This window comes from Bos javanicus, chromosome 4, assembly GCF_032452875.1.
Source record: "Bos javanicus breed banteng chromosome 4, ARS-OSU_banteng_1.0, whole genome shotgun sequence".
Taxonomy (NCBI): Eukaryota; Metazoa; Chordata; class Mammalia; order Artiodactyla; family Bovidae; genus Bos; species Bos javanicus.
The window spans coordinates 10,139,536-10,167,443 of record NC_083871.1 but is presented as its reverse complement, the minus strand read 5'-3'; the positions used below and the strand labels follow the sequence as shown (position 1 = coordinate 10,167,443).

The window sequence follows — 27,908 nt, the reverse complement described above, 5'->3', positions numbered from 1 at the left end:
TCCAGTATTCTGGCCTGGAGAATTTCATGGGCTATATAGTTCATGGGGTCGCAAAGAGTCGGACATCACTGAGCAACTTTCACTTTCAACTATATTACAAGTCTTTTTCCTTAATGGGAAATCTTAATGTCAAATCTTTTCTAGCGTATAACAAATAAAACAATATTCAGCATTACTATAAACCAGAATCTGTGTGGTTTTTAAATGGAGATAAAATACTTCTTAGGAAAGTAATAAGAATCAAATGAAATAATGTAATAACAAAATACATGGTGGTAAGTGTGAATTAAACATTCAATAAATGGCCTTTACTGTGTTAATTCTCATAGAAAGGAAGTCAAACAATCCTGAAATATGGTCAAGTGACTTAAAAACGTATTAGAGATGTCTGTAAAGGCATATGGATAAAATCACAGTCAAATATACACAATGGCAAATTCAACAAGGAAAGGAATCTTAATTTACTCATCCTTGAAGTCCCTGAATCTAACACACAGCCTGGTACACAGAGTAGGCATTTAATAAAGGTTACTGAAATGAAGTGAATATGAAAGTTAGTTATCTGAAAAAAAAAAAACAAACAGGTAATCTGAGGTTGTCTGAAAAATAAAGAATCCCCAAATTACCAATACTATTGTCCGAGTAAATCACACTTTGAGAAAGAAAACAAAATACCTACACATTTTAAGACCATGCACAGAAACTCCTCTCAGACTGGTCTTTTTAATAATGATGAAGTCACTCTCAAATCTGTTTTGGCAAATGTGTCATATATAAAGTTCAATATTAGAAATATTTTAAAATTTCATCAATTAACTGTGCATCCCCAAATGGGGAAAAGTACCCAAAACACTGAGGAATCTTTCCTAACTTCCATTGGAGGAGAATCAGATAAACTTAAATCATGGTTCTTCCATCTATTTATATATGAAAATTAGTTTAAGCTTTTACCTACAAGTAAGTTGTAAATACACATATTTCACTTTCACAAGTTCAAATGCACACCCCAGAGAAGGAAACAAAAAAACCCAAACTCTCTCAAAAGTGGGTAGTGCTCCTATAGGAGTATAAAAGAGTAGCAAACAAAATTTCTCTCCCATGTCTCAGCAGCCACCTGTTACAGCCCACACTTATGGCACAGGCAGCATGGTTCGGGAACACTTTCATATTGAAAACTCAAAATTCCCAGTGCAATGGACGAGGGAAAAAGCATAATGTGGAGATACAGCCCTATCTTCTCCACTCTAAGTCCAGAGGTAGTAGAGGTCAATACACTTTTTTTTTTAAAGATTTTCTTCAAGTTATTTCCCATTTTACTAAATGTAAAAACCACACCCTTAGTAATACATTTGACTCTGTGCGGTGCTTGGCTTCTGAAACATGCCAGGAAAGTACATTTCCAGAGAGACAGCTGGAGCTACATCTCTTAAGCCTACTTCAAACTAAAATCTGTGAACAGTGTGCAGTTACAAATCAAATAATAGTCTCAAATCAACTGCTGGGAGGTTTTGAGAACAAAAAAAAATTACTGTTAAATACATTTACCTTTCTGAACAAAATGATGTTTTTTGTTTTTAGGGGAAAAAAAAACACCCACACACCAAAGCTACCAGTCTACATAAGAGAATAATTTAAAGAAGAGTAACAGAGAGCCTGCAATACACAGAGGAAAATCATTCTTAAATTCTCTTTTGCTTTCTACAATGCCTTTAAAAGTATAAACTACATGAAGGCACCTAAGTCACCAGGCACTGACAGCGTTACAGTTATTCTTAAGGGTAATTTCTGGAAAGTTCTGCAGTGGCAATTTAAAAAAAGCAAACCAAATTTTAACGAAGAAAAAAATGCTTAGTTCAAAATCTGGAAATACACGTTGATGGTTTTTACCGTGAATTCTTTTTTTTCTTTAAACTAAGAAACAGGAAGGTGACAGGCACAATGGTGAGTAACATCTGTAGGTGGCTGAGCCAAACCGAATTCAAAAAGATCTCTGTGGAATTAAGGATTTCAAATAATATCCTGACAAATATAATATGACATGATCAAAAATCACTTTAGCTACTTTTTTCCTTTACTAAGAAAGCAAAACCTTCCAGTACAAAGGTTTTCACATCACACACACTGTAAGAATTAAATGTAAATCCAAAACACTAAAATTATCAAAAGGTAACCAAAACACATTTGAAAAAATGAGACTTCCGTTTTTCATACTGATTTCTCAGACCTACTAGTAAATCTCCCCTGGAATGGGTCTTCATTTCAATTTAAGATTGTTCAATATGCCACTTCGTGTGAATACAGCTTGTGAGACTAATTCTCCAAACCTCCTCCGGAGATGCTTAATTACAGCTCTAATTCCAATTTCCTGCGACTCAGTCACACACAGAAAACAGCTTATATACACAGGAGAGGAGAGGAATGGAGGTCCAGGGGAGCGGCCCGTTTTTGTGTGGTGGCAGAAGCTGCAAAAATAAAGGTTCACTGGAGCTATTATCCCCACCCATCACAGCCCTCCAGAACGCTTTCATCCATCCACCCGCTCCAGACTCTCGAGCTCTCCAGAACGGATGAACCCGTGGCTTTCCACGTCTCAGAGGATGGGCGGGGGACGCTCTGAGGTCCGGGGTACACATAGAAAAAGAGGGAGGGCACAGATCCTTTGAGGACGGAGGGACAAGGAGATGCATCCAGATGAGGAGGCTGGGACGCGCCACGGAGACACCGAGGCTTGCAAATTCGCTGACAGAAAAGCTCACAGGAGGCAGACAGAGGATGTTGCCTGTTCAGAGACGGGAACAGACAATCCTCCAGAAGAAAAGGGAGACGGCATCTGTAAGAGTCCCGGGAGGGCGTGAACTAGGTAGCGCTGAACTCGGAGCTCAAAATGGGTAGAAACCGCCTCAAAAAGACCCGCACGGCGAGGCTGAGACTTACGGTTACTTCCCGGGCTGAGGGTAAGGGTCGGGTGGACCCTGCAGCTCTGCAGCTCTGCCACCGCCGTGGCGCCCCTGTCTCTCCAGCCGAGCCGGTGACCTCAGGTACTCTAATGCGCCCCACCCACCCGGGGGGACGCCCCTTCTCGGCGTGCGCCCCCTCCTCGCTGGCCCGGACGCGCCCGCCTGCCAGAGACTGCTGGGGCCGAGTGCGCACTGGAGGCCCGCGGGGACGCAGCGAGAGCTAGAGGCGCCCGCGGCGAGGCTCAGACTGGGCGGGCGCCCCCCATCCCTCTCCGGCCGCCGCGCCGCCTTACTCGGGGGAGGGGAAGAGGGGGCGGTGGCTCTCGCCTCCGCCTCGCGGTCAAGTCCGGCTCAGGCTCCAGCCTGGAGCGCGCACGCGCGCAGCCCGGGCCGTCCTCCTCCCCTCCCCCGCCTCCGGCTCAGCTGCTGGCGCGCCCGCAGCCGCCACCACCCCGTCCCCGAGCCGCTCGCCACCAGCCCCAGACAGCCGGCACCCCAAGCGAAAAGCGGCAGGAACGGCAGCACCTCGGCCACCGCCCCGGAAGCTCTTCCCCACCAACCGGGAGGCTTCAAGGGGTGTGAACCCGGAAGCGATTTCCTCGCCCCGGTAGCAGCGGGATGGAACGCTAAGGCCTTTGAAGACCTGGAATCCCCTAATTTAGAGAGCAGGTGAAGTGTGTATGGCGCAGAGCTCAGAGGCGAGCAGAGGCCAATAAAGAGCCGGTGGACAAGAGGCTCTCCGATCCCAGAGACCGGATCTCTCGAGTTGCCGGGTGTGGGTGGCGGCCGTACACGCCGGGCGGCTTCAACGGGCGACCGAGTGTTCTCCTGTCACAGGAAGTTGGGCCTGGCCGCTGGGAAAGCGAAGGGAAGGCGGAATGAAAAAGCTGTGAAGGGCCCCCGCCCCCGCCCCCAGGTGACTGTCCCACCCACTGAGTTGAATGTAGCGGCCCGGGAGGCACTCGGCCCCCAGCACGGGTGAGACGAGGAAGACGGTCCAGACTCCAACGAGAGAGACGGAGAGGTAGGAGGCCGAACTGTCTCCATCCAGGCAAGGACTTCGTTTCTTATAAGTAGTTACAGAGAAGCCAAAGACACTTTTTGGGTGGCATCTCTTTGTGCAAAGAGGCGTGCCCGCCCTTTTCTGGTAATGGACGCTGATGGGTGGTGGTGGCCGAGGAAAACGCCTAGGAAGTTTTTATTTTTGTCACTTCAGGAAAAGCGATTGACAGCAGCTCGCCCCTCCTCTCTGTCTTCTGCATCATTTAAGGCTTTTGGCTGTCTTTCTTTGCTTGTTTCTTCGTGGTGTTTTTAGCTTCACCAGAAATTTTTCATCTAGCTGACCTGACTCCGGATTTCACCTCCATTCCCATCTCACGCATGGAGAGGTTTTTTAACTTCAGTCTGCTTGCCAGTGCTTCCTCACCATCATGTCTTTTAACTGTTTTGATGTCCTTATTTATTTGGGGGAAAATGTCAAAAGCTCGAAAATGTTTTCATAACAATAGAAAATCAAATATTTTATGGTCTTTTTTACTTAATCCCGTGTTAGGTGTATTGGTTATTTTTCCCTTCGAACTGGGTTGTGGAACCACAGTAGGACTTGATATAAAGTATATTTGGATATACTACGGATGAAATCAGGCTCCCCCAAATAACCTCCTCAAATGTTCACTGTAGGAATTCATTAGTTCCTTCTCTGTTAGTCAGATTTAGTATAATTGCCTTCAAAAGTTATTTGAAGATTATTAAATATCTTACAGAATAGAATGTGACTTAACAGAAAGAAAGAACTTGAAAATTACCAATGATGCTTTTTCATATTACCTAATGTTTGGTAGAACTGGTTCAAAGGACAGGAACAGAGCAAACTAGAAATAGCACCAATGACTGTTTTCTATTCTGCTTTATTATTATTTCCTCTCTTTTTATTACTGTAAGCCAATTTGAGTGGCAAAAGGATGAAATTTTTAATGGTCAGCCTATCCTTGGAGGGAAATTCTTACTGATATTTAGTTGCCATCTCTTGTCTCTAATACTATAATGCTTTAAAATATTAAATCGTTTAATGAGAGTAGAGAAGTGGCTAGTAACTTAGCTACTCCGCCTCGGTTTTTTTCTTCTGTAAAAGGGAGATAACAACAATAATAACTACGTCATTAAGTTTGGGGAAGAATAAAATGAGTTAATGCATGTAAAGCCCTTAGCACAGTATCTAGGATGTAATAATCATTGTAAGTGGTGGTAATTATTCATATTATTTTAAAAAGTTGAGAAACTTTGCTTAAGGATGAAGGAGGGAATCAGGTACATCCTACAGAGCCCTAATGCTCAATTTTTTTGTTTTTAATTCATGAAGTACACTTTCTGATCATTGTTGCTAATTTATATTAGCATGTACTTTGCAAATTGGTAAATCATCTTGTCTGGAGTAGGAAATGGCAACCCACTCCAGTATTCTTGCCTGGAGAAGCCCATGAACAAAGGAGCCTGGCAGGCTACAATCAGTGGGGTCTCAAAGAGTCCGACAGGACTGAGCAGCTGCACACACAAATCATCTTGTCAGTTTTGACTTCTGGTAACTAAATTTACAATACCTATATTCATGTACTGAATCCTCTCTTTTTCTGCACTGCAAAAATACTTTGAAAGTTTGTCCATCTTGGGGATTCCGTGGCGGTCCAGTGGTTAATTCAGATTGTGCATGCATTGCCTAGGTCCCATTTTCAGTCCCCGGTCAGGGGACTAAAATACTGCAAGTCTTGTGGCATGGCCTAAATAAATAAATTAATTTCATTAAATTTGTCCATCTGTACTCTATGTAGTAAACGTTTCTTCTTAGCAACATTATTGGCAGTTTGTTCAACAGGACCTGCCCCATGAGGACTAAATGGTGTCTGTTCACCCCATTTTTCACCCAGTCATAGAGATGAGAGATGCCCATGTTTTCAAATGATGCCTGGTAGGTCTCAGGCCAAATGAGAACCTCTTCACTTATTTGTAAGGCATCATTAGTCAGGCAACATAGTATCACTTATGCCTAAGCATTTTCCAAAATAGAATGATTGGTGAACAAAATGCCACATTTCTTCCTATTCTTAGTCACTTGAAGGCTTATCTAAAATTCTGTCTAAACACATTACAAACTAGTTATACCGTTTTCTGTTATTTTTAGCTCAAATTACTCTCTCTCAATCCTTTTGCATGTGATTCTGCCTTAGCAGTTTTGTCTTCATATATTAGTAGCTTTTGTTCTTTTCCTAACTTAAGCCTTTGTTTTCTTCCTTCATGTCACTGGAAGTATGTATATTTCAAATATTCTTTTTTTTATTGTATCACATTTATCTTTTAAAAATTCAATGTACTGTGCAATACCAAATATTCTAGATGAGTAATAAGTATTAGTAAATAAAGCACTTTGCCAGTAGATTTTTTTTTTTAACAGGTGACCAACAGTTTAATCAGTTCGCTTTAAAGTGTGTTTAGAAAACTAAGAATTACTTGATTTCTCATTTTAGATGCTTAATAGAAAAAGGGTTTCTGTAATTGTGCCATATATGTTATACAGTGTATTCATAATACAGTGTCTTTCTTTTGGGGACTGTCAATATTCAAAGAGGCAGGCATACATTTCAAAACTTATTAGGTTTTATATCCTGAAGTCATTGTTAATCTGAGGTGAAAAGTAAGTGCTAAATTGGAATTCTGAGAAGAAAAAAGTCTCATTTTTTTCACTAATAGGAAGTTCTATTGCATGAGGTGGGTTTTAAGATGGTCTTATGAAAAAATTGAACTGAAAAAAATCCCACAAGGTATAGAGTGAGAATGCGTGTCTTCAAAACTTCTCACAAAATGAAATCTCAAACCTAACGTTTTATCGTAGTTTCTCTGTTATCTATAGTTTGTCTGGATCTAAATTAGTGAAAATTTTTATAACCTAAAAATTTTTATAATTTATAAATAAATCTTATAATTTAAAGTTTTATTACTTAAATAATTTATAGATTAAAATAATTTAAAATTTTTGTACAATAATAATTTTTTAAAAATTTTAGCTAGTGTTTACTTAAAATGTCAAAGGTTACTGAATTTTAAAAGCATTCTTTTTAGGGAAATTTTCTAGTTTTAAGGTGGTGGAAGGGAGTAAATTAAAGATTTTTTGTTATTATGTAAAGAAGTGAATTAAAGATTTCAAAATGACTTTATTTTGCAGTTGAGAAAACAATAAAGTCCTCTATCTCCTCTCAGATGACATTCAAAACCTTTCTTGAAAATGAGCTCTTTTTTTCTGAGAGTTGGAGCAATAAGGAAATTATTAAATATAAACAGATCATTTTAATGCCTAATGGACTTTTAAAAAAACTGAAGAAGGTTCATCTTACCATGGCCAGGAAAGCAATTCCTTGCTTGATGTTCTTAAAACTTACTGGCATATAAATGAGAGGTAAATTTTTAAAAAAAATAAAATATATTCAGTGCAAAGAGATGTTTAGTCGCTCAGTCGTGTCTGACTCTTTGCATCCCCATGAACTATTGCTCACTATGGGTATTCTCCAGGCAAGAATACTAGAGTGGATTGCCATGCCCTCCTCCATGGGGTCTTCCCAACTCAAAGATCAAACCCAGGTTTCCTGCATTGCAAGTGGATTCTTTACCATCTGAGCCACCAGGGAAACCCATGAAAAAGAAAAATTAGTCCAGCCATGAAAAGAAAAATTTATAAGAGCACTTTATGAGGAGATGGGACTATGAAACAACCAAGAAAGTGCTTGAGCTTCAATTACTTGTTGGAAATTGCCCAGTGGAGACTTAAAATTAGTCTTGGGGGAAAAAGTGTACATGTGTATATGTATGTGTGTTTATATATACATATACATATATATATTTGGAAGCAAACTTTTTAATTATCCACAGAATTGATAATGGAAGTGAAGAACATTTTTAAGTCGATATCAGAAAGCTTTTATCAACTGATTTAATGTTTTTGTGTCTGTGATAGGCATCTCCAATGAATATTAAACTATCCTTTCAGTTCAGTTCAGTTCAGTCGCTCAGTCTTGTCCAACTCTTTGCAACCCCATGATCGCAGCACACTAGGCCTCTTTGTCCATCACCAACTCCCGAAGTCCACCCAAACCCATGTCCATCTAGTCGGTTATGCCATCCAGCCATCTCATCCTCTGTCGTCCCCTTCTCTTCCTGCCCCTAAACCCTCCCAGCATCAGGGTCTTTTCCAAAGAGTCAACTCTTCGAGTGAGGTGGCCAAAGTATTGGAGCTTCAGCTTCAGTCCTTCCAATGAACACCCAGGAGTGATCTCCTTTAGGATGGACTGATTGGATCTCCTTGCAGTCCAAGGGACTCTCAAGAGTCTTCTCCAACACCACAGTTCAAAAGCATCAATTCTTCAGTGCTCAGCTTTCTTCACAGTCCCAACTCTCACACCCGTACATGACCACTGGAAAAACCATAGCCTTGACTAGACGGACCTTTGTTGGCAAAGTAATGCCACTGCTTTTCAATATGCTATCTAGGTTGGTCATAAACTATCCTTTAGTTCATCCAAATATCAAAATTCTTTTTAAAGATTCTGGAAAGAATGTCAATGGCAGCTACCTATTTCTAGCTTCCAAACTTAACAATATGACATTCACTTTTGGAATTTATGAATACTATTCGGAATCACTATTTCAAGGCATTTTTACTTAGTTATTTATAAGACATTTCATAATTATATCACCTTTTTTACAGGTCCAAAAGGCAGATTCTTAACTAAGAATCTGTTAAGACCTATGAAAGTATATATCCCCATTAAAAAAAAAAATCTACCTTTAATAGAAAAGGAAACAAAGACTACAAGGTATCTGAAATTATTCATAGAGGTTTACTAGTGGTGAGATGTGATCAGTCATCTCTGACTTGCTTTTTATACAGTACATATATTCTAAGACAGAAAAACCAACATTTTATTAGTTGTTCTCATCATGATTATGTCTCCTTTAATCTTTCAAGGGATTTCTTTGTTTTTATAAAGCAATGGGAAATCCAGAAAACATAGAGGATGCATACGTTGCTGTTATTCGGCCGAAGAATGCTGCCAGTCTCAATTCTCGGGAATACAGAGCTAAGTCATATGAAGTGAGCACAGCTGACTAACATTTGATTTTCTACCACTGAATGTCATTCTCCATTATCATTTTCATTCATATTTAAAGTCTTACCATAGCCTGTAAATTATTGATAACGTAGATATTGACAAGCTAGAATTTACGATTATAGAGCTCTTCGCATCACCATGTCTTTTTTTTTTCTGCTGCATGTATTTTGACCATTTTTTTCTATTCATTGATATGGATAAATTCTTAGATAGTGAAAGTTACTTATTTGAGTTTTGCATATATAATTTATGAGAGTTTGGTTTTTACTAGAGTTTCTGGAATGGCTTGCAAAAAAAATTGCAAAATTCCAGTCTAAATTTTATTATGGTTATTTTTCAAAACTCTATTTTTAACAGTTCATTTAAAAATATCTTTACCTTTAATTGTTTTAGGCAATTAAGTTACTTCTCTGAAATCTTGAATACATTATTAGTATTAGTAAACATGACTGAGGCACAAAAAAAGAAAAGCCCAAAGCAGATTTTTATCTTTACTATGCAGCAGATTCAAGCATCATAAAATACTTCTAGTCTAATCCGCTCAGTCCTGTCCAACTCTTTGTGACCCCATGGGCTGGCGACCCCATGGGCTGTAGACCACCAGGCTTCTCTGTCCATGGAATATCCCAGGAAAAAATATTGGATGGGTTTGCCATTCTCTTCTCCAGGGGATCTTCCTGACCAAGGGACTGAACCTGCATCTCTGGGTATTCTGCTTTAATTGCCTTTTCAAGGTTAGTTATCTGAAACCTATTAAAGGATACTGCAAGGATTCTGAGGAGGCTGCCATTCAGCAGTGCTGTGGCTTACTAGTTCTCAGTCCTGGCTACACTTTAAATCACCTGGGGAAGTTTAAAACTTCAGTACCACAACCTTACTCCCCTGACATTCCAATTTACTAGGTCTGAGATGAAGCTATACATTGATCCTGTTCTAAAAGGGTACATGTTATTCTAATATGCAGCTAGGCTTAAGGTTAAGAAAGATTTCTGGCTATATTTTAGGGCAAGTACATTTTATTTTAAACATTCTCTTAATGTTGTTTTTCTCATCCAAGATTTTGTTGCATGAAGTTCCCATTGAAGGACAGAAAAAAAAGAGAAAGAAGGTTTTGTTGGAAACTAAACTGCAAGGTAACAGTGAAATAACACAAGGCATATTGGATTATGTAGTAGAAACCACCAAACCAATTTCTCCTGCAAACCAGGGTATCAGAGGTAAGAAATTTTTCTCTTTAACACAGTTGGTTTTAATTGCTTGTGAAGGAAGACATTTAAAAAATATATTAAAGTCAGTTTCTTTTTATGTTCCTTTTCATTGAAAAACTTGAAAAAGACTCATTATTTCTGGGGGTTTTTTTTAAGGTGGAACCAAACTCCCTTCAAGAAGTTCCTTGACTATAATGCTTTTTAAGTTAAAAAATATTTTTTAAATATTTTAATAATTTTAAGTAAAAAAAAAAATTGAAAAATATTTTTGCAGTTTCTTTTTTTTTAATTGGAGTATAGTTGCTTTACAATGTTGTGTGAGTTTCTGCTGTACAGCAAAGTAAATTAGCTATATATACACATAAATCCCCTTTTTTGATTTCCTTCGCATTTAGGTTGCTTCAGAGCACTGAGTAGAGTTCCCTGTGCTGTACAGTCGGTTCTCATTAGTTACCTATTTTATACATAGCAGTGTATATGTACGTCAGTCCCAGTGTCTCAATCCGTCCCACCCTCCCCTTCTTCCCTTTGTATCCATACGTTTGTTCTCTATCTCTCTGTCTCTATTTCTGCTTTGCAAAGAAGTTCATCTATGACATTTTTCTAGATTTTACATATACGCCTTAATATATAATATTTTTCTCTCTCTGACTGACTTCACTCTGTGTGACCATCTCTAGGTCCATCCATATCTCTGCATATGGCACAATTACGTTGCTTTTTATGGCTGAGTAATATTCCATTGGATGTACGTACCACATCTTTGCTCATTGCTCTGCTGCTGGATTTTTACGTTGCTTCCATGTCTTGGCTATTGTAAATGGTGCTGCATTGAACATTAGGAAGCATATATCTTTTTGAATTATGGCTTTCTCCAGATATATGCCCAGGAGTGGGATTGCTAGATCATATGGCAGTTCTAGAAAAATATTTCAATTGTGTTAATGATTTGTTCAAGAAAGAGAGGAAGCCAAAGTGGCTTGAAAACTAAAAAGAAAGCACAAGTTTTTTTGTTAGAAGTATAATTTCCCTAGATAAGTATCTTTGAACTACTATTTTTATTTCTTTACTCCAGGACACAGACAACTATAAACCTCTCTCCATAACTAAGTAGCAGTTAAGATTCTGTGTATTAGAGCAAGTCGTATAAATTACCAGGTAGCAGAGGTTTTCTTCCCATTTGGTCACAAGAAGAAAATCATTTTCAACAAGCCAAACTGTGAACTGTAGAAATATTCACTCTAAAAGGTAGAGGCCCCATTTACAAGATAATCTATAGCTTATGAAACTGATTAAATATCAATGATCAATTTTATCAGGCTGTGCCTCCAAAGAAGCAGATAGCAGTTAGGAGTTCTAGAAATTATATATCTGTCCAGAATTCAGGCATTATAATTGAAAAGGTAAAGCTAATTTCAGTCAGACAACTGTTGAGAGCAGTTGTTGGTAGTGAAGTAAAACGCACCTCTCTGTGCCTAAATTTTTGGGGTTTTTTTACAGCTTATTCAGTGTTTTTTTTTTTTTCTGTTCATCTCTTTTCAGTAAAGAGACTATTATTGTTGTAAAAATAAGGCTGAATCATGTCATTTGATTTATTGGTTATTTGGGATACTTGTTCTCTAGAGATAAGCTGAACTAAGCCTGTTTGATAACTTCTGAAGGTACCATTTACCATATTTTACCTCCCCAACAGGTAACCTCCTCAATAGGGCCTGAAGAGTTTTTGCAGTTCTGACCATTGTAACTGGAGACTATAAGAAGTTCCTGCATAAATGTACAGATCTTTGATACACATTCTGAGTCCCACAAAGAGAATCCCCTTTCCCTGATTATCAGATTGACTTTTTAAATAAAGTGATCTAGAAATTGATCTTAGCTGAAAAAGGAGGACTATCCCTGTGGGTGATCAGGCATATGAAAGGCTCCTTTGGATGCCACAAATTTGTCAGCTTTTTCTACCTGTCTTAGACTTCTCTTAGTAATTTGTATTACTATTACTTAATTGTTTTAGTTATCAGTACCTATTCTGAGATCAAATTACTGAGACAAAGTCTGAGCCCAAATCACGTATTTGAGCTGAGATAGAAAAGTCATAATTTGCTATGAATTAGCCAAACTCTAACACTTGGTTCATTCCCCAAGAAAGGGGATATACGTGATATCAGTGTGAACAAAAATGTCCCCTGGCACAGAGGACTGGTAGTTTTTCTTAGAAGTTACGAGTGGATAGGCACCCTGAAATATGTCTAGCACAATTATGTCTTGTATACTTAGTAGAATGTGCTAATAAATTTTCAGGCATCTTTTAACAAGAGAAATGAAAATAAAGTTTTTACTTAACTAAACAGTTAAAATAATGAACCATATCATACCTGACTATCCTATTCAATTGTTTTTCTAAAAGTGTGAAATATTTTTATAGAGAATATGATTTCTTACATAAGCATCACATGAAAATTACAAATGACTTTATAACTGCAGTAGTTTTGCCTTTTTGTGCAATGCTATACATAGTTTACAAAGCACTACCACAATTACTTATCCATGAAATTCTTAAATTGATCCTGTGAGTTGGTATACGGTCATTTTCACATCTGTAAAATGGAAATGCAGACATGCTGCCCAGTCACTTCAGTCGTGTCTGACTCTTCGCAACCCCATGGACTGCAGCCCACCAGGCTCCTCCATCCATGGGATTTTCTAGGCAAGAGTACTGGAGTGGGGTGCCATCGCCTTCTCCGAATGCAGACATAGGCACCTAGAAAAATCATATTCCCATTTGTGGAGGACTTAGGACTAGAACTGTATTTCCCAACTTGTAGTTAGTGCTTTTCTCCTCCCCTAACCCCCCCCCACCACACCCCACCCCCCGCCTGAAATAGATCTCATAGTTGCATATAAAATTGGCAAAGTAGTCAGTTTCGATCAGAACTAGGTTTAGGGAAGCTACAAGGCAGGAAAGATTAAGTGGGACAGGACCTCAAACCAGACAAAAGTAATATTACCTCTGAAATTTATTAGAATGTTTTTCTTTATTTAACACTTACATTTTGTACCAGTGTCAGTTTTGTAGAAAATTGTTTGGGGGCTCTAATAATAATCGGCCATAATAATCACAAATATTCACTCTAGCATTTTGTGAATGAATGAAGCTGTTTGAACACTTGTAGTATCTACTTGTCCACAGATGGCATCCAGCCAGGCATTCCTACCTGGGTCGAGAACAAAGTTCTGTTTCTGGGAGTGGGGAAGTTGGAAGGGTTGATAAAAATCATGACAAAGATAGCCAGAAAATGAAAGGTTTCAGAGTGAAAAACTTTTTGTTTTTATTTATTGCCCCTTTGCTGCAAATCAGGAACAAGAGACTAAGAATGATGGGTAAAATTCAGAACAATAATTTATAGCCCAATCAGATTTTAATAAAGCCTGAAATTGAGGATGGAGGTTGAATATTAAACGAAGGGTTACTAAACTTTAAAACTCTGTAATTCATATATACTACCCTTCTTGGCCAGCTCAGACTCTAGTGAAATTCTCACCATCTACGTCCCAACTGAAGATGTGCATGCCTCTTCACCTTGCAGGATGCTCTGCTATTCGGCTGCTCTGCCAGTCCTTAGTGGGGCGGATTTCCTTGCTGTGCATGGGGAGCTTCTCTCCTAGTGAGTCAGAACCAGGGATCTGTTGGTTAATTGCCTACAGAATGATGTACATTATTATCAGAATTACCAGTTTTTATTAGTGCATATAATAAAATTGACTTTTTATATTTCAGTTCCTCTTATACTGCCTTTAAAATATTTTTTCTAATTCTCAAGGTAATTTATAAGATTTTAAAAGGCCCGTTATGTTTATCTTTACTGACTTAAAATGATTAGGAAAACGAGTGGTCCTGATGAAGACATTTCCTCTGGATGGGGAGAAGGTGGGCAGAGAAGCAGCATTATTTATTGTTCCATCAGTTGTTAAAGGTAAAGCCTTGAGTTTCGTCTTGTGAATCTTGGTGTACCTTAGGTGCTAAGCTAAAATCTATGGAGGAACTTAGGAATTTGGAGTCATAGTTACTATTGCAATACTGTTGTAAAAATCATATTTTTAATATAACGGAAGATGGAGAAATTTGTTACTTAACGATATTTGATTCCCAAGTAATATTCAGGCTTCTGGACTAATCGTAAAGTTTTTGTTTCTGTTTTTAAAAGTAGAATAAAGAAGTGAGGAAGGAACCTATAATAAAAACAAAAAGTTTTCAGGTTATAATGAGGTATTTTTCAGACTGTGCTATATAAATAGAATAGAAATAAAAATGTACGTATTTTGGGAAATTAACAGATTATCATCAGAACCTATCTTGTATTGGGGATAAGAAAGTGTCAGTTTTAAAATACTCCACCCAACAATAATGGTAATATTTAAAGAACTTAGATCTAATGTGAAAATTTAATTTGAGCTTTGACAAGGAATTTATCCTATTATCCTGGAATAATAGAAAAAATATTGAGCTTCAGTCAGACCTGCAGTCTACTAAGTTTTTGTTATGGGCAAACCACTTCTTTAAGCCTCACCTCTTTATCTATAAGATAGGTATCTGCTCCTGCTTGATTCATTGTGCTGGAAGAATCCAGTGAGGTATTCGATGTAAAAGTCACTTTGGAACCTGTAGAGTACTGGCCTCATGTAAGGTAGTAATCATACTGATGATATATTAATGGCCCAATGTGGGCATCTCATCAGACTGCTGCTACACAGTCCTTAACATATGTTTTATTAGCCAGCTCTGCCAGTCCAGATTTCTTTTTCCCAGCCATACTTAGGTTAAATAGTTCAGCATTTTACATGATATTGGAAATCTTATTGTTAATCAGAATTTTACAACATTGTTGAGCAAGAGAAAGGGGAAACAATTTCTGTAGTCCTACAAGATTCTAAATTCTGCATTCACCCAATTGGACAAGGTCACAGAGCTGGCCAGCCCTTGAATCCAAGTCTTCTAATTACAAGTCTAGAACAACTTATACTTATCAGTTTTTTTAAACATACTGTATACGTTTAAATAAAAACATGCAGTTGTAAGCCTTTTATATGATGGCATAAATCTTCATTTTTCTTTTTCAGATAATACTAAATATACTTATACTCCAGGATGCCCAATTTTTTACTGCTTACAAGATATTATGCGAGTCTGTAGTGAATCCAGCACTCACTTTGCTACACTTACAGCAAGAATGTTAATAGCCTTGGATAAGTAAGAACTGCCATTAAAAATATTTTTTAATAAATCAAATACATATTCATAATAGAAATTAGCTTTGTGAGATAGAAATACTTTATGGATGAAAATAATAAAATTTATAATATATTTATTATGAAATGGTAAGTTTTTGAAGTATAATATAAAAATTTTAAACCCCAAAGATAAGATTGTCCTGATTTATTTGCAACATGTTAATTTTATTCTTTGAAAGTGACAAAGATTGCCCTGGCTTAAGAATTAAGATTCCTTTGTTATAAAACAAGGTTTATTATTGATTTACCCCTATTAGTGAACAAGTCATTTAACCTGTCAAGCCTTTGTCCTGTAACAGCAGGTCTCATGTCACCTACATATCAATGATTTAAATTTTAAAGTGCTTCATGTTTTTGAAATGGTTTTAATTATTTAGTGTTATATACATTTTTTTGTTATATGCATTTAAAAAGAATAGTTTGCTGTATCCAGTAATAAAACTTTTATTTACAGTAAGTGAAATACTTAACTAACACTAATTAAAATTATAAAAATCTGAATGTAGTATTAGAAAGAGTTAGACAGTAGTTTACTTTTTTCATCTTCACTTTAGTACAAATACTTCTTCTGCCTCTTCTTTCTATTTTGCCAGGTGGCTAGATGAACGTCACACACAGTCTCACTTTATTCCAGCCTTATTCCGACCTTCTCCTCTTGAGCGGATAAAAACTAATGTTATAAACCCTGCATATGCTACTGAATCAGGTCAGGCAGAAAACTCACTACACATGGGCTACAGTGCACTAGAAATAAAGAGTAAAATGTTAGCCCTAGAGAAAGCAGATACCTGTATTTACAACCCTTTGTTTGGATCAGATCTTCAGTATACAAACCGGGTAAGAATTTTGGCTCTTATTTCAAAAGATATTTCATTTCAAAATATAATTTATTTTTCCTGAGACAAATGCATATATTAGTAATTGTAAACACTGAGATGACATCCTCACTTAGCTCTGCTTTTATACTTGGGTCATAAAGCTCTTAAACAGCTTTTGTTCTGTTTTCCCTTTATAGGTAGATAAAGTGGTAATAAATCCATACTTTGGTCTAGGAGCTCCAGACTACTCGAAAATCCAAATTCCCAAACAGGAGCAATGGCAGAGGAGCAGGAGCAGTGTCACCGAAGACAAGTACGACTCTGGTTTCACTTCACTGTGCCTTTAAAAGCCTATATGCTAATATTGAACAATTATTGTAAATGATATATGCAATAGTATGCAATGTAATCACTGCGTAAATGATTCAGTTTACAGCTGTTCAGTGATGTGTAGCTTTCATAGATGTGTCATATTTGTTTCAGAACAATTTGAATTTCGACACTGTTGTTCTTGTTTGTTTTTCATGATTAGGGAACGACAGTGGGTAGACGATTTTCCTCTCCATCGAAGTGCCTGTGAAGGAGATTCGGAATTACTAAACCGACTTCTCAATGAAAGATTTTCAGTCAACCAGTTAGATAGTGACCACTGGGCACCCATTCATTATGCATGCTGGTAAATAGATTACTTATTCTTTTCTTGTTAGAAAGAATGAATCTTTAGTTATTAATGTTAGTGTTTCTTTTCAAAGCTGTTCTCATTCCAGCCACTTTTTCCTCCACCCTGTGTGTTTGCCTTCTGCGCTTTCTCTGTAGGAATCTTTGATTACTATGCGTGTGCCACAGCATCTGGCCCATTTGAAAAGTATCATTAATGTTCTCAGGCACTTCTTAGGTCATGAAGTAGGATAGCTAATGACTAACAAGTGCCACTGCACAGCAGTTGGTCCCTTAGTCACCCACAATGTCTGTTGTTTTGTACTGGAGTTGTATTATGTTTGCTTATCCTTATTATAAAATTTACGTGTGTTAGCTACATATGACTTGACCTGTATCATGTTAGAAAAGTATTCTTCTAGTTCTTTGGAAAGCTATGGTATCTGGAAACATCCAAAAGTTTTCATTAGAATTAAAGCTTTTTTTTTTTTTTTTTTGATGAGAAGGATTAGCTCTCAGGAGTGAGGTTAGCTCTCTCCACTAGTTGCCTATGGAGTTCTTGCTCTTGCACTCTTCTCACATAATCATAACTCTTCCCCTCAGCCTGGACTGAGTTATTAAATTTATGTTCATAGCAGTAGTTAACCATTTGCTATAGCCTGTCCTCTAGAAAGGATGTAATGAAGTTATTTACCTTTATATATTTTTTAATTTATTTAAATTGGAGGCTAATTACAATATTGTGTTGGTTCTTGCCATACATCGACATGAATCAGCCACGGGTACACATGTGTCCCCCATCCCGAACCCCCTCCCACCTCCCTCTCCACCCCATCCCTCTGGGTTGTCCCAGTGCACTGGCTTTGAGTGCCCTGCTTCATGCATCCAACTTGGATTGGTCATCTGTTTCACACATGGTAATATACATGTTTCAGTGCTATTCTCTCAATCATCCCACCCTCGCCTTCTCCCACAGAGTCCAAAACTCTGTTCTTTATATCTCTGTCTCTTTTGCTGTCTCGCATATAGAGTCGTCATTATCATCTTTCTAAATTCCATATATGCATAAATATACTGTATTGATGTTTTTCTTTCTGACTTACTGCACTCTGTATAATAGGCTCCAGTTTCATCCACCTCATTAGAACTGACTCAAATGCATTCTTTTTAATGGCTGAGTAATATTCCATTATGTACATGTACCACAACTTTCTTATCCATTCATCTGCCAATGGACATCTAGGTTGCTTCTATGTCCTAGCTAATTGTAAACAGTGCTGTGATGAACATTGGGGTACGTATGTCTCTTTCAATTCTTGTTTCCTCTGTGTGTATGGCCAGCAGTGGGACTGCTGGGTCGTATGGTGGTTCTATTTCCAGTTTTTTAAGGAATCTCCACACTGTTCTCCATAGTGGCTGTACTAGCTTGCATTCCCACCAACAGGGTAAGAGGGTTCCCTTTCTTCCACACCCTCTCTAGCATTTGTTTGTAGACTTTTTGATAGCAGCCATTCTGACCAGCGTAAGATGGTACCTCATTGTGGTTTTGATTTGCATTTCTCTGATAATGAGTGATGTTGAGCATCTTTTCATGTGTTTGTTAGCCATCTGTCTGTCTTCTTTGGAGAAATATCTGTTTAGTTCTTTGGCCCGTTTTTTGATTGGGTTGTTTATTTTTCTGGTGTTGAGTTGCATGAGCTGCTTGTATATTGTTGAGATTAATTCTTTGTCACTTGTTTCATTTGCTATTATTTTCTCCCATTCTGAAGGCTGTCTTTTCACCTTGCTTATAGTTTCCTTTGTTGTGCAAAAGCTTTTAAGTTTATTAGGTCCCATTTGTTTATTTTTGCTTTTATTTCCATTACTCTGGGAGGTAGGTCACAGAGGATCTTGCTGTGATTTATGTCAGAGAGTGTTCTGCCTATGTTTTCCTCTAGTTTTACCTTATATTTTATGGGAAAGTTGCTTTTGACTTACTGTTTAAAATGAGCTTCTCTGGCTAGTTTGAGAAGTGCCTACATTGTTTATTGCCTGTTAAAAGTCCACAGCTTTTTAGCTGCAGGGCATTGAGCAAGCAACTTTACTTCACCTCTCTGCATCTTAGTTTATTTCAGTCAGTTCAGTTCAGTCACTCAGTCGTGTCTGACTCTTTGCGACCCCATGAATCGCAGCATGCCAGGCCTCCCTATCCATCACCAACTCCCAGAGTTCACTCAAACCCATGTCCATCAAGTCGGTGATGCCATCCAGCCATCTCATCCTCTGTCGTCCCCTTCTCCTCCTGCTCCCAATCCCTCCCAGCATCAGGGTCTTTTCCAATGAGTCAACTCTTCGCATGAGGTGGCCAAAGTACTGGAGATTCAGCTTTAGCATCAGTCCTTCCAAAGAAATCCCAGGGCTGATCTCCTTCAGAATGGACTAGTTGGATCTCTTTGCAGTCCAAGGGACTCTCAAGAGTCTTCTCCAACACCACAGTTCAAATCAATTCTTCGGTATTCAGCTTTCTTCACAGTCCAACTCTCACATCCATACATGACCACTGGAAAAACCATAGCCTTGACTAGACGGACCTTTGTTGGCAAAGTAATGTCTCTGCTTTTGAATGTGCTATCTAGGTTGGTCATAACTTTCCTTCCAATGAGTAAACATCTTTTAATTTCATGGCTGCAATCACCAACTGCAGTGATTTTGGAGCCCAAAAAGATAAAGTCTGACACTGTTTCCACTGTTTCCCCATCTATTTCCAATGAAGTGTTGGGACCAGATGCCATGATCTTCATTTTCTAAATCTTGAGCTTTAAGCCAACTTTTTCACTCTCCTCTTTCACTTTCATCAAGAGGCTCTTTAGTTCTTCACTTTCTTCCATAAGGGTGGTGTCATCTGCATATCTGAGGTTACTGATATTTCTCCCAGCAATCTTGATTCCAGCTTGTGCTTCTTCCAGCCCAGCGTTTCTCATGATGTACTCTGCATATAAATTAAATAAGCAGGGTGACAATATACAGCCTTGACGTATTCCTTTTTCCTATTTGGAACCAGTCTGTTGTTCCATGTCCAGTTCTAACTGTTGCTTCCTGACCTGCATACAGGTTTCTCAAGAGGCAGGTCAGGTGGTCTGGTATTCCCATCTCTTTCAGAATTTTCCACAGTTTATTGTGATCCACATAGTCAAAGGCTTTGGCATAGTCAGTAAAGCAGAAATAGATGTTTTTCTGGAACTCTCTTCCTTTTTCGATGATCCAGCAGATATTGGCAATTTGATCTCTGGTTCCTCTGCCTTTTCTAAAACCAGCTTGAACATCAGGAAGTTCACGGTTCACATATTGCTGAAGCCTGGCTTGGAGAATTTTGAGCATGACTTTACTAGCGTGTGAGATGAGTGCTAGTTTATTTATCTATATGTAAAATACAATAATTAGATCATTTCCAACTGAAAGTCTTTTGATTTCTCTGATTTCAATATTTGTGATTAAGTAGCTAAATATAGTTGCTTTTAATATATATCTTTTCTCTATTGACATTATGCTATTTCTTTAAAAATATCCTTTATTAAACATGCTCAATTTTTTTCTGCTTCCTTAAAAATATTTTATTCTATTAATGTAACCTTAATTGTTTTCCCATTATAGGGAATTTTTATACTCAGATTTGAAAAGAGTTACCCTAAGTCTTCTTTCACTGAAGTTACAATTGTTTTTTCAGATCACTGGTAAATACTGGTAGCAGCAACAGTACCAGAAGAATCACATGCTTTTCCTTGAGCTAAACAAAAAGAAGTAGAGAATATAGTTCAAACATCACGAATTGAGAAAGACAGGAGCTAGTGAATTTTAGCTTAGGAATCCCAAAATTACATTTGCCTGTATTGTTGCCCTTTCTGTGGCAGGGCCTCATTTCCTTCTCCATTAAGAGAGTGGTAATATTTTCAACTACGTATTACATAAAAACAGAAGTATGGTATTGTATTTAATGTGCTTTGGAATGTACCTACATTTTAGTCCCTACTGAATATTTTAGTTCCTAAAAGTATGGCCTTTAGCAAATTAGTTAATGTCTCTAAGGATCTATTTCTTTATCTAAAAGATGAGCTTAATTTTAGTGCTTTTTTTAAGATTAGAGGAGAAAATGTGAATAAATGCTTGGAAGGGTACCTGGCAGTAATAAGCATTCAAAAAAACGGCTATTATTAAAGTATTATAAAAATTTAAAGGTTTTGATGTCTGAATCTAAAATTCATTCATCTGTTGTATTTTTATTTGGATATTACTCCAATACACTGAGGAAGAGTTTTATCCATCAATAAAATCAAATTTCCATCAGCTGGAAATAATAACCAAGTTTAATATACCAGTAGTAGTAGTAATATAGGTCACCTTGCAATACTTTTAATAAGATAGATCATTTGATTGGTGTGAACTTGAATGAAGACTGATTAAACTATTTAGTAAAGAACATAAATTACTTTATCTTGGAAATGTACTCTTACTTACTAATTAATACTAGGATTAGAAGAGGAATACTGGGCTGTCTCATCAAGAGACTGGGATGGGGTCTATCTTTATAAGCTTATACAAGATGTTTTATCCCTCTTATTCTGTCTTCTCATCTTTAAACTGGAGAAGGAAATGGCAACCCACTCCAGTGTTCTTGCCTGGAGGATCTCAGGGACGGGGAGCCTGGTGGGCTGCCGTCTGTGGGGTCGCACAGAGTCGGACACGACTGACACGACTTAGCAGCAGCAGCATCTTTAAACTGAAGGATTTTATTAGATCAGTGGTTCTCAAACTTTTGTGTTAAAACTCCTTTTATTCTTCAAAATTACAAGATCCCAAAGAGCTTTGGTTTATGTGAAGTAATACCTAGTGTTATATACTTTATTAGAAGTTAAAACTGAAAAATGTCTAAAGAATTTAATTATTTTAAAGTAGCATATTAATATAAATAGCAGAGTTTTCCAAATATATCTTATTTTCCAAAATAAAAAAGTTAATAAGAAAAGTAGCAGTGTTCTTGCCTGGAGAATTCCAGGGACGAGGAGCCTGGTGGGCTGCCGTCTATGGGGTCACACAGAGTCGGACACAACTGACGCGACTTAGCAGCAGCAGCATTGTTTTACATTCTTGCATCGTTTTACTGTCCAACCTTATAGAAAATAGTTGGATTCTCACATCTGATCTTGCCTTTAATTTGTTTCAATTCTCATGTCAGGGAGCTTCTAGAGAACTCTGCTATACACTTAAGAGAAAATCATAGTGAAAAGGGCGAATAACATCTCAGTATTACTATGAAATATGTTTTACCTAGAGGACACGCTGAAAAGCTTTCAGTGATCTTCCTGGTTTCCTGGATCAGTCTTTGAGGATCACTTAATGAAATCACCCCTAGGATTGCTCCAAGCTTTAAAAATTATATTGATTGACAGGTGCCTAAAAACTTTTCTTTACCAGAATCACCATTTCCAAAACTGTTTAATTTGGCTTTCTCCCCATATGGATAACCTCTCAGCCACTCAGTGAATGTCTCACTGACATCTCATATTTTCTCACCTCTCTCAAATCAGTGTCTTCTCTCTCTGATAGTACTTCCAGGCTTCACATCATTGGTAGAGAGTGTTTCAGAACTCTGATGATTTGGCTCCCTACAAATTATCCCATCTGATTTCATTTGGGCCTTCAGTGCAACGAGCTGTGTATTGTCTTTATCTCATTCATCCTGTCAAGTTTTCGGTCCCCTATTCTAAACCTAGAAACTTCCCTGGTGGCTCAGACAGGTAAAGAATCTGCCTGCATTGGGGGACACCTGATTCAGTCCCTGGGTTGGGCAGATCTTCTGGAGAAGGGAATGGCAATATACTCCAGTATTCTTGCCTGCAGAATACCCATGGACAGAGGAGTCTGGTGGGCTACAGTCCATGGGGTCGCAAAGAGTCAGACACTTCTCTGCACTTTCTGCTTTTCTGTACTTTCTTTTCTCTTGTCTTCAAACATACATGAATCCTCTCCCTACTCGAAAAAGAACCTTAATTTGAACCTGCTGGCCCTTCTGGCCACTGTGCTGTTTCTTTCCTTCCTTTCACACCCAGACTTCAGTGATTACAGGACCATACTCACTGCTTTCTCTTTTTCAGTCTTCATGAACCTTCTTAACCTTTCTGAGTTTTTAATCTCTTTCACTGCTCTGCTGCATTTAACGCTGTTGACCACCCCTTTGTTTGCAGAACAAATGGCAGTTGAAAGGGCAGCTATAATAGAGCTATAATGAAGGTCAATACAAATGCAAGATAATACTTATCATTATTATTATTGAAATACTGGTCTTCATCCTGTGACCCAAGCATGTTTTATATTAATAGTATAGAAACTGTTACACTAAGAGTCAGAAAATTGGATTTTAACTGGTTAACCATGAGACCCTGGGCAAATTACTAAACTGGTACAAGCTTCATTTTTTTCATCTGTGCATTAGAAATATCTCTGCCTGCATCATAAGTTGTTGTGAAGATTATATTAAGTAATTATATAAAGAAGTACCTTGAAAACTTATTAATCATACACAGAGTTGAACTGTCCCCCTCAGTATCTTTTCCTATTCTGAGAGTATGTTTTTCAAGATGCATTTCATTGTTCTAAGATGTTCATATTTCTCTCTCAGAAAGGTTTCATCCATTCTTGCAGCTTTAACAGGCTCAGTTGGATGAATTTGTATATCTGGTACCTCAAGCCTTTGCCTTCCTCCTGAGTATCAAGTCTGTGTTTTCAGTTGCCAGCTGAACAGTTTAGTCACCCATTTTCTTAATGCCTGAGGCAGTATGGAGAATGCAAAGATATAACTTTCAAGGAACATCCAGGCTGACAGAAATATATATATAAAAGGATGAAAGTAGTTAATGAGATTAAAAAAGTAAAAGTAAAATGGTAAATTATAGTGGGAATATATATAGGAGGTAGTTGGTAAACTGTTTCAGAGAAATAACAGAACTTAACCTGAAATAAAATCAGGAGGAGGAAAAAAGACATCTCAAGAATAGCTAAGAATGTAAGCAAACAGTCACGTGAATGAGAAGGGTAGGATACAAGTGGCAGGTTCAGGGCATGTGTGAAAGGGAAGAAAGTTGACAGTAAGTTGGTTTAGTTCTAAAGATGTGCTGTTTGCCCCTCAGATGCACCATATCTAAGAGCAAATTTCCTTTCCCTTTTTACCCATTTATTTCCAAAAAAATGAATTGCCTTTCCACCATTAGTTAGATTGAAGCCTTATATGTCTTTGTAACTAGATGGTAAATTCACTATGTCTGGCACATTCTTTGTACTCTTTGCTTACTTTTGTTCCTCACTACCTAGAATATTTTACTTCTCTTCAGCATCTCTTCAGCTTTTAAATTGTTCTTCTATCAGAATACTTTTCAGGACTCTCTTAGACTGAAATCTTATCTTCCTTTTCCAGCATTTTCTAAAGCATCATTGTATACTGTTATTTGACAAATATATATATTTTGATTGTTACTCTCAGCTGTTACTTAAATGTTACAGCATGATGTAACTTATCTCACATGTTTGTTTTCCTCTGATTACATTAGAAGCCTTTACCAGAGCAGAGACCATTTATCTTAACATATCTTTGTGTCTTTCACATTGCCTCATTCAACAGCTACATGTAAATTAGGTCTTGGGCCTATTGTAAATTTTAAAAAAAGCATTATTAAATTTATGAGTTACTTTCTGCTCCTGAAAATATTTTTGACTAAAAATTTTATCTCCCTAATTTATAATTTTTGTATGTTTTGTACGATTGTGATTCTGTATCCTCTGCTGTATCTTGTATTTGAGATTATATTTTCTCCCAGTTGATCAGAAATAGAAACATTTGAATTAAATCAGAGAACTTCATAAGAAATCCATAAGGACTGAAAACATTTACATAAATGTCTTCATTCCTTGTTCTCTGCCATAGAAAAGTCTTAGATTTCTTTGAGATGTCTGAAATTTGGATTTTTCAAACACTTCATATGACTTTTGTAGGTGTTTTATTTTTTTGTAGGTATGGAAAAGTTGAAGCCACTCGCATATTGTTAGAGAAAGGAAAGTGCAATCCAAACCTTCTAAATGGACAGCTTAGCTCTCCTCTTCATTTTGCTGCTGGAGGAGGACATGCGGAAATTGTACAGATCCTCCTAAACCATCCAGAAATTGACAGAGTAAGTTATTTTCCAGGCGTTGTTTTTTTTAACATCCAAACAGTAAATAACTAGAAATGACACTTGTTTAGTCGTACACTTGAGAGGTCAGCTGAGAAATGAAAATAAATTTAACTTGCTATATGGAATAAATAATATGTATACACTTTGCTTTTAAATTGTAATAGAATACACCTCACATAAAATATACCATTTTTGCCATTTTTAGTTGTACAGATCAGTGGCATTAAGTACATTTACATTGTTTTACAACCATCATCACCATGTATCGCCCAAATGTACATAAAATTTAGCTTCCTGTCATTTTATATAAAGTGTCTCCTGTATTGCAGGGAGATTCTTTACCAACTGAGCTATCAGGGAAGCCGTTATATAAAGTGTTTTCTAAAAAATATCTTAAAGAAGGAAAAAGATATTTTGGAATTTGTACTATCAGATGTGTAAGGGAAAAATAATAGCTTTAACAAGACCTTTGTTGCTATAAACAGAAGTTTTGAAAAACAATAGCCACAGTGATTAGTGCTTTGAATCTTTCATCTTCGGCTGTTTGTGTTTACTTGAAGTATAGCATGCAATAAGTATGCTTAATACCTACTTAACACTTGCCAGTAGTCTTTTTAATGAAATTTTGATTGACTGACATTTTCCCTTACTTGTATATTTGTAATGCCTTTTTTCTTTAACCTCTGATTTTTCCCTCACATTCCTAGCACATAACAGACCAACAGGGAAGATCTCCTTTAAATATTTGTGAAGAAAACAAACAAAATAATTGGGAAGAAGCTGCAAAATTGTTGAAGGAAGCCATTAACAAACCAGTAAGAATTACCTTCATAAATATTAGTTAGAGCCAAGCATCGTATTAAAGTTGATAAAATTTGAGGATTTGTGGTAAGAATGGAAGGATGAATGTATGGATGGCTTACTTTTATAAAGCCTCATGTTTAGACATCGTAGATATTAAATTTGCTGTCATCTCTAACATTTAGGCATTTATTCTTGCATATCGAAATAAAAGTTTGCATAAGTAAATCTTTCAATCACTTAAAATTAATCTAATTCCCAATGTAATCTCTATACTTTATATGGTGATTACAAATTGTAACCACTTCATTGAAGCATCTCTCTCTACTTAGGCCTTCTAAGTGAAGTGAAAGTGTTCATCGTTTAGTCATGTCGAGCTCTTTGCGACCCCATGGACTAAAAAGGATAAAAGTTTTATACCAACAGGATATAACCCATATGTCTGAGCCTTTCCAGACATTTCCATTAACTAGATAATATGTACTTGTTGAGTATTTTTGTAAATTTACCACCATGAAATGCTGAAAGTGATGTGATAAATAATAAGTACATGATCTCTGTCTTAAAGGGAAATTTCACACATTCATACACGTTTTTGTCAAAACATTATTCCCTGAGCACAGGACAAAAGCAAGGAAATAGATAAGCAGTACAGGCACCCTTATATTAACTTCATTGCAATTTACTTTCTAATTGTATAGTTAAAAACACATTTTTATTTCTCATATAATCTTTAAATCTGAAGGTATACGATAAAAGGATTTAGGTACTTTTACCTAAAATGAACTGTCCTGGAAGTTGTTTAGAGGCATCAGTTACTTCCTATAACAATAAAAATGAATTGATAATATCATTTCTCTCTGTGATTTTCTGAACTGGAAGAAAGAAACTGGCTCAAGGTCCATTGTTCATAACTTGTATCTGCAAAGTCCTTTATCACAGATTGCTTTTGGGATAAATTATTGCTGGTGCACATTTCTACATTGTAATTTGTAGCCCACTAAACTCATGAGGTAGTTAACTAACACCAGATTTAGTTAACCAGGTCTGTATCCCCCATTTGGTATTTACATTGTACATTAATAGCTTTAAAGTATCCTCTCAGAAGATTTTTGAAGTTGAGTATTTTTTTTTTAAACCATTTCCCTTCATTTCTCAAACTTATTTGACCATGGAATATTCAGAAGAAATTTCATGTTTAAAAATATAAATAATGGAAGTAAATTTTTTAAAAATACTGCCAGAAGTGGTTAGGATTCTAAGCTTCCAGTGCGGGAGGCACAGGTTTGATCCCTTATTGGGCCACAAAGATTGCAAGCTGTGCAGCAAGGCAAAAATAGAAAAAATAAAATATTGCCAGAAGATTCTCACTTAAAGTAGTTTTTCTGATATTTTCCATATTAGAAATCTATAATAAAGCAGATGAAGTTGAAATTAAAGCATTTTGGGGGGTTGGGATGTATAACTTCTACCCAGCTTGCATAATTTATTATCATTCTTTGTCCTAGTATGAAAAAGTTCGTATATACAGAATGGATGGATCATACCGTTCTGTTGAACTGAAGCATGGAAATAATACCACAGTGCAGCAGATAATGGAAGGAATGCGTCTCTCTCAAGAAACACAGCAATATTTCACTATTTGGATCTGTTCAGAAAACCTCAGTAAGAAACTTGTTATTTTGATGTATAAACCTCATTATTCCTTTTTGAGAGTGAGTTGGTAAACTGAAGGGTAGCGTCAATTATTATTGACTTTTAATTTTCAAATGATATAATATTCTTCTCTTTTACATAAATTGTTTATGTTCAAACTGCTGAAACAGAT

General features: G+C 37.1%; 2 protein-coding genes across 6 annotated transcripts in view; one reads left to right on the top strand and one right to left on the bottom strand.

Annotated features, from left to right (window-relative positions):
- ANKIB1 (ankyrin repeat and IBR domain containing 1) overlaps positions 1 to 3,019 on the bottom strand; it is a 156,983-nt gene extending 153,964 nt beyond the window's left edge. For both annotated transcript variants that reach the window (XM_061413407.1, XM_061413408.1), the window contains exon 1: positions 2,935 to 3,019. The gene's annotated coding sequence lies outside the window, so the exon portion shown is untranslated. The remainder of the gene's footprint in view (positions 1 to 2,934) is intronic.
- Positions 3,020 to 3,554: 535 nt separating this feature from the next.
- Positions 3,555 to 27,908, top strand: part of KRIT1 (KRIT1 ankyrin repeat containing) — a 39,392-nt gene continuing 15,038 nt past the window's right edge. The window contains exons 1-11 of one of the 4 annotated variants that reach the window (XM_061413415.1): positions 3,555 to 3,981; positions 8,968 to 9,093; positions 10,170 to 10,329; positions 14,199 to 14,291; positions 15,436 to 15,565; positions 16,200 to 16,443; positions 16,622 to 16,737; positions 16,957 to 17,100; positions 25,120 to 25,276; positions 25,987 to 26,094; positions 27,589 to 27,745. In XM_061413415.1, the coding sequence (XP_061269399.1) occupies positions 8,992 to 9,093; positions 10,170 to 10,329; positions 14,199 to 14,291; positions 15,436 to 15,565; positions 16,200 to 16,443; positions 16,622 to 16,737; positions 16,957 to 17,100; positions 25,120 to 25,276; positions 25,987 to 26,094; positions 27,589 to 27,745 (1,411 nt within the window). In that variant the 5' untranslated portion in view covers positions 3,555 to 3,981; positions 8,968 to 8,991. Of the gene's footprint in view, positions 4,009 to 8,967; positions 9,094 to 10,169; positions 10,330 to 14,198; positions 14,292 to 15,435; positions 15,566 to 16,199; positions 16,444 to 16,621; positions 16,738 to 16,956; positions 17,101 to 25,119; positions 25,277 to 25,986; positions 26,095 to 27,588; positions 27,746 to 27,908 lie in introns of those variants that run through there. The other 3 variants (XM_061413416.1, XM_061413417.1, XM_061413418.1) reach the window with 3 other exon arrangements.